At 49.9% G+C, this 11,900-nt stretch overlaps 1 protein-coding gene across 1 annotated transcript; it reads right to left on the bottom strand.

Moving 5' to 3' along the window:
* Window positions 1–4,810: 4,810 nt before the first annotated feature.
* On the bottom strand, window positions 4,811–11,501 carry LOC133339096 (E3 ubiquitin/ISG15 ligase TRIM25-like). The gene is made up of 6 exons (XM_061547214.1): window positions 10,941–11,501; window positions 9,000–9,095; window positions 7,968–8,201; window positions 6,996–7,018; window positions 6,535–6,629; window positions 4,811–5,364 (listed from the first exon to the last, which is right to left on the bottom strand). The coding sequence occupies exons 1-6, from the start codon at window positions 11,499–11,501 to the stop codon at window positions 4,811–4,813; spliced, it is 1,563 nt and encodes a 520-aa protein (XP_061403198.1).
* Between the last annotated feature and the right edge of the window lie 399 nt (window positions 11,502–11,900).

Here is an 11,900-nt window from a genome sequence, read left to right as displayed (position 1 = left end):
TGTAGTGTATAGTATTGTATAGTGTAGTATGTAGTGTAGTGTATAGTGTAGTGTATAGTGTAGTGTATAGTGTATAGTAGTGTATAGTGTATAGTGTAGTGTATAGTGTAGTGTATAGTGTAGTGTGTAGTGTAGTGTATAGTAGTATATAGTGTAGTTATAGTGTAGTGTATAGTGTAGAGTGGAATGTAGTGTATAGTAGTGTATAGTGTAGTGTATAGTAGTCTACATTAGTGTATAGTGTAGTGTATAGTAGTGTATAGTAGTGTATAGTGTAGTGTATAGTGTAGTGTATAGTAATCTATAGTAGTGTATTGTGTATTGTATAGTGTAGAGTATAGTAGTGTAGTGTATTGTGTCAAATGGTACAAATAAGTGGCAAAAGAAAATACACCTGCATAGGGAAAGTGGGTGATTGAAATTTTGAAACACCTGCAGCAAACAACGTGTCAATCACCACCAGGGACTAGAGGGTGAATGGAGGAAGACCCCAGGCCTCTCCGCTCTTGAACTCCAGCCAGCAGGGAACGAGAGCGGTACCCAGAAACCGGCCACGCTTCCAGCTTGGACACCCGGTGGGGAGCAGGGAAGGGGCAGTGGAGCACAAGGAGGCTGCCTCTGACACCTCCCTATGGTAGAAATGAGCCAGCAGGCGCCGGATCGCTTCCTCTCCTCCGACGACGACGGTGTCAGGCTGGCGATGGAGCACGAGTGGCCTGCTGAGGTGCCATCTGTTGTGGAAGTGTAATAAAGCTCTTTGAGACGACTTCTGGAATCCGTCTTTTATTCACTTTAGGTTACAGTTACTTCACGCTGCTGATAGGCAGCGTGAGAGGGACAGATAGAGAGAGACGCACTGCCACATGGCAACTCGGAGCCCCGCTCCCGCGTGGCCCCTTCCTCCGTTCGTTCCCGTTCTGACCACGTGTCGTTCCTCTCTACCCCTATTTAATACCCGGGTCACGTGGTACGCTTCTGCCAATCCTCGTTAGCCTGCATCGAATCTTCCAGGCTCCCTCGTCAGCTCCCGGGACCACGCCCCTGACTCATCTCCCCATTGGCTGAGGCCAAAGCCAGCAGAACCAATCTGCATAGCTGTCACATCTCCATCACGTCAGGGCCATGCCCCCAGGCTTCCCCCCATTCGCTGTAAACCAAGACCAGCAGAGCCAATCACCATGACAAGTTGTGATACGTCAGTGAGCCAGATATATTCTCATATTACAGAAGAACTGAAGGCGATCCAGAGTCTGAGACCAGGAAAGGCACCAGGCAGAGATGATCTCCCAACCGAAATGCTGAGGGAGGGTGGCGTTTGTGCACAGACTGCCCTACATGACATAATAGTCTGGAACACTGGACGGGTTCTGCAGGATTGGAAGGATACCCTGGTGGCCCCCCTCCTTAAGAAGGGGGACCGCACAGACTGTAACAACGACAGGGGCATCTCACTACTTAGTGTGCCGGGAAAGGTCCTGGCAAGGATTATTCAACATCGCCTTGCTAGGCACGCGACTTTCTAGGCAGGAGAGGCTTGTGGAGCCCCAATGCAGTTTCTGTCCGTCTGCTACAGCAAAGGTGTACAGAATTTTAACAAGACCTACAACTCTGCTTTATTGACCTGGTCAAGGCCTATGATACCATTAGTAGGCTCTCGGTTGTTCTTCGTGCTTTCGGAGTCCCTGACCCTCTGCTCATGATCATTAAGGACCTTCATGATGGTGAGCGGGCCCGGAAAAACTACGTGGCCGGGAGTCAGAGCCATTTCCTGTACACCTTGGGATGCGACAGGGATGTCCTCTTGCTCCCACATTATTTAACATCTATTTTGACCACGTAGTTCGTAAAGCCTTCAATAGCTGTACCGGAGGAATTTCCATCTGGTCCACATATAATGGGAGGCTGATCGATGCCCGGGTGCGGTCAATGGATGACTCCCTATTACTCAACCATGTTACGTATGCCGATGATCTGGTGAATGCTGCTCACTCAGAGGAGGAGTTGGAGGCGCTGCTGCTGAGACTGGAACTTGCCACCGGGAGTTGGAGCCTTACCATCAGCCCCACCAAAACTAAGCACCTGCCTGGGTATTTTGTAACATCGGACACTCTACCCCCACAACTCCCAATTGGTGATGGTGCAGTTGTGGAGAGAGTGGAGAGTTTCCCATACCTGGGCAGTGTGCTCATGACCGGCTCCGGTTTAACAGCAGAGGTCTCACTCCGAATCAGTCAAGCGGCATTATCTTTTCATTGGTTGCGTAACGCTGTGTGGAAGCTAACTTCAGTTCAGTTCATTGATTAGGTATAGCCCTGTGAGCCATTCGGCTCTTGAATCGGGTGCAACCGCAACAAACAAAAACATGAACAAGAAACATCTGAAAGTGACTACGTGCAACAGAAAAATCCAGGAAAAAACAGCAAAGTTTTCCAGATAAAGCACCGAATATCAATGCTGTGTGCAAGAATCCCAGTGGGATGCAAGTCAAACAATAACAACCATAAGACAATTTAGATTATCATTCTAACTCTGTACTACAACAAACAAATATGGCCGAACCAGAACCTTTTCGAAATCACCAAAATAAAGCTACAAAAACAATGTAACAGTGATCATAGGAACTGTGATTCCAATTTAACAATAAACGATATACATAACATGTACAAGCAAACTTTGCAACCATAGCTGGCTGCATGAGTCACTGCATAACAGCATAAGTATCAGTAGGAATATCAAACATTTTCAATGTATCAAAACACAGATGTTACTTTGCAGCAGTCATCCGGAGCGATACATTTGATTTCAGGCCACTGAATAGCAGTGGCAGCTTGGGGTGTACACAACTCCTCTAGAGCAGTTTTGAGTTAAGATCTCATAGGTAGTGATTCAAGTTGCAGTTTATTGGAAATAGCATTCCAGACCCTGGGGGCATCAATAGCAAAGGCCCTTGCTCCAGTATTTGTATGGCAATAGGGAATGTGAAGCTGGTAAATGAGCGAAGACCTTAGGTCAAATTTGTTCTTTGAAACAGAGAGGAGATCCAGCAGGTAGTCTGCGGATTTTTTGTCGTCATACGCATCATGAGATGCGGCGTCTTTTCATAGACAAGCAGTACATTGCACACCATTGGGTGGCAAAAACGTCGTCTTCCTCATGCTCACATTTCCCTCATGATGCATATTACGACCAACGAAGGTGGCGTCTCTCGCTCCGCACGAAGCTTCGGGTCTTCTCGGCCACAGTCATTCCCTCCCTTCTCTACGCTTGCGAAAAGTGGACCCCCCTGATGGAGCATCTTCGCCGGTTGGAAACATTTAGGCTGACCTGCCTACGATTCATCCTGGGTTTAACCTGCAGGCTGGATTGTGTGAGGAGCTCACAAATCCTTGAAAGATCTGGACAAGGCCCCATCGTTGAGCTCCTACGGCAGGCAAGGCTGCGTTGGCTGGGCCATGTAGACCGCCTGCCCAGCCTCCGCATGCCTAAACAGCTTTTGTTCGGCCGGATCGAGGGGGCTAAACGGGTGCGGCACGGGCTAGAGAAAAGATGGAGTGATGTGGTACAGGAGGATGTGGAACTGAGTGGACTTGCCGATGGCTGGAACCAGCGGTGTCAAGATCGGCCTCTGTGGAGGAGGCTCGTGAAGGACGCTGCTGGGCAGTTGGAGGCAGTCGCCCTCCAACAACAACGGAGGGCGGAGGAGCGACGCTCACAACAACAAGCGGAGCGCCGGGTGGCTAAAGCGCAACAAGTTGGCACAGTAGGGGGCACAGGTGGTGCATCAGCCAGTCGTCTCAGTCAGTCGACCTGTGGCATCTGGGTCTGCGCCGTGACAGCCTGCCAGCGGGCGTTCGACACTTCACGTGGCCTCAAGGTGCACATGGCCTGGCACAAGCGTCGTGCTGACGTCACCGCGACTTAGTGGCGAATGGCGGTTGTAGTTGTTGATAGTGATGATGATGGGGTGATGATGATGTTGGTGATGGTGACGATGGTGCTGATGGTGAATCGCAGGGATGAGGAGGCGTGGTGACGTGAGCGCGCACTGCAGGCAAAGGAGCGGCCACACGAACCTGCGATTTGAACTGCACCGGCGACATTGCTCACGCACGCCAACCTGAACCTCACCCTCCCCCCTCACCCTACCCCTCCATGCTCACCTCTCCCTTCCCTCAATTTTCACCTCACCCTCCCCTCACCCTCACCTAACCTCACCCTCCGTTTTACCTTCCCCTCACCCTCGCTTCACCCTCTCCTCACCATCCGCCCTCTCCACCATTTATTGGGTTACATGTTGTTTATGCCATTTATTGTGAAAATTCCGTCAGTTCCTATGATCACTGTTTCATTGCTTTCATGGCTTTATTTTGGTGATTTCGAAAAGTATATTGGTTTGTTCATGTTTTTTTGTTGTAGTACAGAGTTAGACTGATGGCCTTAATCTAAGTTGTCTTGTGGTTGTTGTTGGTTGTTTGACTTGCATCCCACTGGGATTTTTGCACACAGCGTTGGTGTACGGTGATTTTTTTTCTGCAATGTTTTGCTGTCTTTTCTCGGATTTCTGTTTGCACTCAGTCACATATTCACTTTAAGATGTTTTTGTTCATTTTTTTGCGGTTGCACCCGTTTCAAGAGCCGAATGGCTCACAGGGCTATACCAAATAAATAAACTTGACCTTGAACTTGAACCTAACCTCACCCTCCGTTCCACCTTCCCTTGACCCTCACTTCACCCTCTCCTCACGATCCCCCTCTCGACCGTTTCTTGGATTTCTGTCTCGGTTTATTGGGTTTCTATCTTTCCTCATCCTCAGGATGCACGACTCAGATCCACGATCTTCAATGGTTTATTACAATCATTCACCCACATCCCAGGGTAGAGAGGCTGCAAGAATCTCTGCCGAACCTCGTGGATCACCTCCATGGAGTCAGCGCGGTAAAACTCCAGGAGCCCCCCCTCCCAGTGCAGGTGAAGCCCGATTCTGCGGGGGGAGGGGGCCCCCCTCACCGACAGTGCAGTCTCCACTCCACCATGAACCACTGAGAAGTTGTCGTAAAATTTCTGTAAACACCAGGACGCGTCGCTCCCTCCCAGCAGCTGTGCAGCACCACCACGTCCTTTCCGTGGGATCGTCCCGTACGCGACTCCAACCCGCCACCACCGCGCGTCCCCCACGTCCACCTCCCAGTAGTGGTGGCCTGACGAGAAGCTCTCACGGCACAGGGCTTGTGCACAGCCATCAAACCGGTGTGGGTGATGGGGGCGATCCTGGAAGGCACGGGTCAGTGTCATTGTCCTGAGATCCGAGGAGATCTGGAGTTGGTTATGAGCGGAGTTTGTGTCCAGAGTCGGCGAGCGTCCGTCTGTGACAACAGCGATGACAACATCACTAGAGAACACCGTCATCACCATTAGACACCATCACCACCATCAACATCACCGTCACCAACCATCATCTTCACCATCAACAATAACATCACAAACATCACCATCACCAAGAATCCTCACCATCAATATCAATGACAACATAAACATCACCATCACCACCATCCTCAAAACTACGAACAGCAACATCACAACCATCATCACCACAGCTAGCACCATCACAAACAATCACCACCACCATCACTACCATCACAACTACCCCCCATCACCACCATCTTCATCACTATCACCAACATCACCAACGCGAGCAGCATCATTATAACCATTACCACGACCATCAAAACCATCATCACCACTATCACTACCATGACCACCATCTCCAAAATCATCACTGCTACCATCAGCGCCATCAGCAAAACCATCACATATATTATCACCAATGTCACCATCATTACCATCACCACGATCATCACTGCCATCACCACGACCAACACCATCACCAAACCCATTACCATTCCCATCACTCACATTATCACTAACATCAGCATCATTACCATCATCCTCATCACGACCACTATCACCATCATTATGACCATTACCAGCATCAGGAACTAATTTGAGGTTGAAACTGCCTCGTAGAGGCCCAGGACTGGATCAGATATCATCTGCCACTGATGTTAGCCATGGCGGGTAATCAAACCCAGGTAACTGGGTTCGTAGTGCAGTGTGCTAACCACTATGCCACCGCTCCCCCCAATCAAAAATGCATACACATTCACAGGCACACACTCCATCTCAACATCACAATTACCCCTGACTCGTAATGCTGATTATTTACCCCAGAACACCACACTGAGTCTCATGGCTCTTCAGTTGAGTCCTGGAATGGGATGTGAACAAAGACTAAGATCTCCTGTGTAGCCTTCACAAACTATTGGGACAAGTGCTGTCCGTGAGCGTCTATGAAGGCCGACATGGCACACGAGGTGGGTGGCCAGCACTACACCCGACCACCTTTGTCTCCCTAGTGGTGATGTTTATAAAACTCCAGGTAATTATTGAAGGCTGAGTCGACCTCGTGTACATACACGGGGATAATTGATTGTCAAGATGGCCCCATCACCCATGATTCACACCGAATAACTCACACAGGAGTTTGACTGCAGGTGTCTCCAGGACTTTAAGCGAGGCAATGTCCTCTTGACTGGGAGCTGAGGGTGGAGCCGCTGTAACCCTCCCTGCCCTGTGAAAGCAGAACAGACATGGCCACTGTCTCACATAGAGCATCGTCACTCACAGGATCATCACAGCTCCATCAAATAGACACTCATCACAGTATCATCACGCGTGGGATCATCACTGCTCCACACAGGCACTCATCAAACAAAGCATCATCACTCATCTCACAATTACAGCATCACCACACAGAATTACTATAACCACATAGGATCAACACACAGCATAAACGCACACAGCATCATCACACACATCATCAACACACAGCATCACCATCACACGGCATCATCACACACAGCCAATGTCTCACTGCCCGCATCCCATACTCAGTCCCATGTCGTGTGTTGAGTCGTGAATGAAAGTCGTCTTTTACCTGCGCGTCTCCTCCAGGTGCCCCTGTGGGAGAGAGAGAGACGCGTTACTGTCACTCTACCTCCAATCCCTTGTGATCAGTGGAGTTCTCATTGCAACACCGTGGAATATAAACCCCAAAGTCTTGGCTTTTGACCCTATGATCACCAACACTGACTTACGGGGCAAATATTTCAGAGTGAGACCGGTTAACAGTCAACTAATAACTACTTTATAATATATAGGGATGTCAGGTCTGGGATCAAATCCACGACCTCCGGTATACCAGGCGAGGTAGTTAGCATCTCGCCACCCGCATGAGGACCAACACTGATTTGCAAGACTAATATTTCAGAGTGAGACCGGTTGATATTGATCTGTGTTGAGAGTAACTTAGGACTGGTAATTTCTGGTGTTACAAATGCACATGGTGCAGGTCTTGCAGAAGTGGTGGTCAACACACAAGGATATGAATAATACGCGCATGAGACCGTGTTTATTTTAGCCGCACGAATATGAACACTGAAGGTCGCGCATCCAAGAAGAGGTCCACAAAGTAAGACGCAGAGATGACATTGGCTCGTGAGCAGGCGCTGGTGGATTGTTGCATCGCAGCATCATGAGATGTGGCAATGGCTTGGGGAGGACTTCATCAATAAGTGGATAGAGCATGGCTTATGATAATCATGAATACCGTGTGCATTGTTGTTGTATGGTTGATTTAAAAGTAAAATACCATTAACATTTAGTTTATATTCACAATGAAACCAATTTAATGGGAATCTGTTAAAGGACGGGAAAGATAATAAATTCAACTGAGGAAATATGAGCTGGCCTTCCACATGGTAGCTACTGGAGCTGCGATGCGAGTCCATGAGTGGAGCTTTGTTCTCAAGCCCAGTGGATGCAAACTCTCATTCAGGAGCCTACCTCTGCTGCTGCTCCTGGTGAGAGGGCTCTGTGCCAATAGCGACACTGGAGACTCATCGCTCACCTGCAGGAACGCGAGCGAGTCCCTCTCCTGCGCTAGGGCCTGCAGGCGAGTGGCTGCTGCCTGGAGCTCGCTGATCTCGCGCTGGTAGTGAGCGATCTTCTTCTCGATCTGGGACAGCAGGTCGCGCCCTTTCAGCTCCGCTTGCTCTAAAGCCGCCTTCTCCTCCGCATCCAACGCTGCTCTCGCGTGGGTGAATCTGACCGAGATTGAGGCCTTTTCATCTGTCATGGATCCCTGCAAAGAGAAATAAATGCCACCTCTGGTCCATTGTGAAATGACCCGAGTGCAACTCTAAGGTGTCCAGACAGTGATACGAGTCTGCAGCACTGAGGCCTCCTTCTTCCTCTGCCTCTGATAACGCCACTGTGCATTTTCAATACAACACGATTCGCCATAACTGGCGGGGGCTGTGAGGCAATGAAATCATCAAATACCATCATGAGTACATTTAGCATCCATGCCATTGTCATTGTGCAAGGTTATCAGGACGATGCTTTGTTTACCTTCGCATGAAGAGAAGGGAATTCTGTAAAGAGCCTCAATGAAATGGGAAGTATGGCCAATTCCTCCTTAAATTAATATTTTGAATGTGAGAGAAAACCACATGTACGGCTGAAGAGAGGGGATCATGAAACCACTTGCTATACTGCCAACTGGCCACCCCAAAGCTTGAGTGATGTCAGTAAGATGGTGTACAACAGTCTGTGTATGATCACCAACTCTGCCACCAGAGAATTGGATAAGAGGTACGTACCACCTCATCTGACCAATTTAGTTAACAGTCGTTGAAGTGGTAAGTTGTATGGAGATATGGGAATGTGGAATTTCCACCACTGATTCAGTTTCTCAGTGGAGATGAGAACCACCTCTTTGCTCGTCATGATTATTGAGGCGTATTAAGTGTTGTGTCTTTAGTCTCACGATGTGTTTAGAGCCAATGGAAGTCCACGTGAATGAATGGAGTTCTCCTCCATCACAAACCCTACTCAGGGTGGAGTCACGGGGTCACAGAATCTGGCCCAGACGTGGTACCTGCATGTCCCTGCGAGCGGCCTCCATCCGCCTCACGGACTCCTCCGCCTCCCTCCTCTTCTCCTGCACCGCCCGCGTCTCCTCTCCCACTTGTTTCTGTGAGAAACGTCACCAGGGGAGACTCCATTCACTCTCTGAGCATCCCCTCTCAACCCCGCTCCACATGAACCCCTCCACAGTGACGGGGGCAGTAGCCCCGGTGCAGCAATGGAGGCTGGGGGAGCAAGCGCTGCAGGGAACTGATTTCACGGGGAGCTCAAACGTGTTCAGGGCTACCTGAGTAGTGGGTGGAGCTACCTGAGCAGTGGACGTGGCTACTGGAGTTGTGGGTGGGGCTACCCGAGAAATGAGCGGGGTCACCCAAGTGGTGGGCAGGGCTAACCTAGTGGTGGGTAGGGCTATCTGAGTAGTGGGTGTGGGCTACCTACTTAGTGGGTGGGGCTACATCTGTAGTGGGTGGAGCTACCTGAGCAGTGGGCAGGGCTACCTGAGCAGTGGGCGTGGCTACTGGAGTTGTGGATGGGGCTACCTGAGTAATGAGCGGGGTCACCCAAGTGGTGGGCAGGGCTAACCTAGTGGTGGGTAGGGCTACCTGAGTAGTGGGTGGAGCTACCTGAGCAGTGGGTGGGGCAACCCGAGCAGTCGGCGGGGCTGAGTAGTGGGTGGACAGGGAACCGGAGTGGCGATATGTTATCTGCCTTGCCTACTATGCAGGAGGTTGTGGGTTTGAATCCGACCCTGATACCTGTGCAGTGAGTCACTTCGGAGGCACTAGTTAGGAGGCAACGTTTATTCTACACTATAGAACACCGTTACACACGGGACTACAATATGAAGATGAAGACATAGCACTTGGGTTCACTTCGCCTGCAGACAGCCCCGATCTTTGATCTTTGATCTGGGCTGTCTGCATTTGGCTTCTCTTAATCTTTTATCTCTCTCAGTGCTGCCTAGCTCCGTCCTCGGTTGCGCCCCCTTCTGTAACATTCCTGCAGGTTCCAGGCTATCTTGCACGTGCCACCTGCCCGGCCCCGCCCTTAACCACGCCTCCTTCAGGAACTCTCCAGAAGATTCCCGTGTCCCATCGGTCACCTTGGCCCCACATTCCTCACCACGGCCCATCACGTGCTTCACCCGAGGACGGGGTGACTCGTCCTCATATGCCCCTTCCGCCAGCAGCCCGCACCACGCTCTACTCTGTCGGTAGGACTCATCAGCCTCTCTCTGCTAGCACCCAGTACCATGCACCCTAGTGACCCACTCTTTGATACTGCATGGTGTGCTCGCCTCGACACCCATATTTCCTCATTATACTGTACTTAGTGCTACGCGCTGTAGTGATCCATTCTATATTACTAAACCTGTATATATGCAATTTGCATGTCTCTCTCCATGGTCGCTTGGATTTTTCTCTGGGTCCTCCGGTTTAGGAAGGTGCGTTTAGAGTATTTGGCTGCTATACATTTAGACCTGATAAGCCACTTTGTTGAGCTGTCATTTGTGGTCAGGTTGCCAACTACATAGCTCTGTGAGTTTCACTTGGTAAAATAAAAATAAAAATTTAGTTTAGTTTTACATGGCACAAGGAGGGGCTGCCATGTCTCTGTTGAGTGTCGGAGAAATTCGGTGAAGAGAATCTTTATGAAAATATAAATACGGTCACGAAATACTTGGTCTGTCAAAATCAAGCGACATTTCTGGAACGCCAAGCCCAGTTTATAAATTTTCCATAAAACAGGATTGGTAATAACTTGCGGATGTATTATTTATGTACTATGACATCAGCATACTTTATAATTAAACAATGTTGTTAAAATGTTAAGGAACAATGGGCAGTTGAGAGAGGAATGATATTTAGTTCGATATTATTGTTCATTTCATGCTGGGAAATGATGACTTCACGCAGGAGAGGTTCCCGCTCACACACGCAGACCGTCTCACCTCCCGTGTCTTGTGCTCATCCTCCAGCGTAGCCACATCGTGACCCTTGTGGTCTCCTGCGATGGTGCAGGTTGTGCAGACCAAGCTCTTGTCCTGTCGGCAGTAAAACTTTATCTTCTTTCTGTGTGTCTTGCATTTGCGTTCTTCAGGATTCGTACCTGGATCCACCAGAATGTGGCTACTTAACTTCGGGTTCTCTTGATGAGGCTTTACATGAGTCGCACAGTAGGACATATCACACTTGAGGCAGGTGTTGGAGGCAGCAGTCGTGCCATCGTTGCAGAAGTCACACAAGACCACGGTGGCTATATTCTCTGCGGCACTGCGCTGCTCCACCAGGTTGGCGAGTGTGAAATTCTTGTTCAGCTTGGGCCTCTGAGGGAAGGTCACTCGGCACTGCGGGCAGGAGAAGAACTCGGCCGCATCCCAGGCGCCCTCCACGCACTTGAGGCAGAACGAGTGGCCGCAGCTGAGCGTGCAGGGACAGCGGAAGGCGTCCAGGCAGATGGGGCAGGTCAACTCCCCTGGAGCCTCGCTACCACTGGGAGCCGCACTCGCCATAGCCCTGTGGCTCCACTCAGAGACGGGCGCTGGCTGTAGCTCAGGCAGTCACTGGCTGTAGCTCAGGCAGTCGCTGGCTGTAGCTCAGGCAGTAGCTGGATGTATCTCAGGCAGTCTCCTTCTGTAACACAGACAGTCTCTGGCTGTATCTTAGGCAGTAGCTGGCTGCATATGAGACGTAAAAAAAGGAACATGCCTCGTGAATGTGAGAAAGGGAAGTACGGTACAAACACTTTGGGTTTGATTTGGATTATCACGTGACATGCCCTGGAATGTGATGACACGTCGCCTTGTCTCAAATCCTATCCTCACACACCTCACCTCATCTGAACTCACCTCAATATCTCAACTCACCTCGTGGTCTCAACTGAACTCGTAGGGGAACGCTGCTCGTAAACT

Source organism: Lethenteron reissneri, unplaced genomic scaffold (genome assembly GCF_015708825.2).
Source record: "Lethenteron reissneri isolate LAM-NWPU_2019-01 unplaced genomic scaffold, ASM1570882v1 scaffold_1640, whole genome shotgun sequence".
Lineage (NCBI taxonomy): Eukaryota > Metazoa > Chordata > Hyperoartia > Petromyzontiformes > Petromyzontidae > Lethenteron > Lethenteron reissneri.
This window is presented reverse-complemented; position numbering and strand designations above follow the sequence as displayed.

Excerpts from the sequence above, each read along its gene's own strand:
- LOC133339096 (XM_061547214.1), bottom strand. The coding sequence starts at position 11,501 with ATGGCGAGTGCGGCTCCCAGTGGTAGCGAGGCTCCAGGGGAGTTGACC. Across the intron at positions 8,202-8,999 it reads CCGCTCGCAGGGACATGCAG|GGATCCATGACAGATGAAAA; the intron begins GTACCACGTCTG and ends TTCTCTTTGCAG. Across the intron at positions 6,630-6,995 it reads CACCTGGAGGAGACGCGCAG|GGCAGGGAGGGTTACAGCGG; the intron begins GTAAAAGACGAC and ends CTGCTTTCACAG.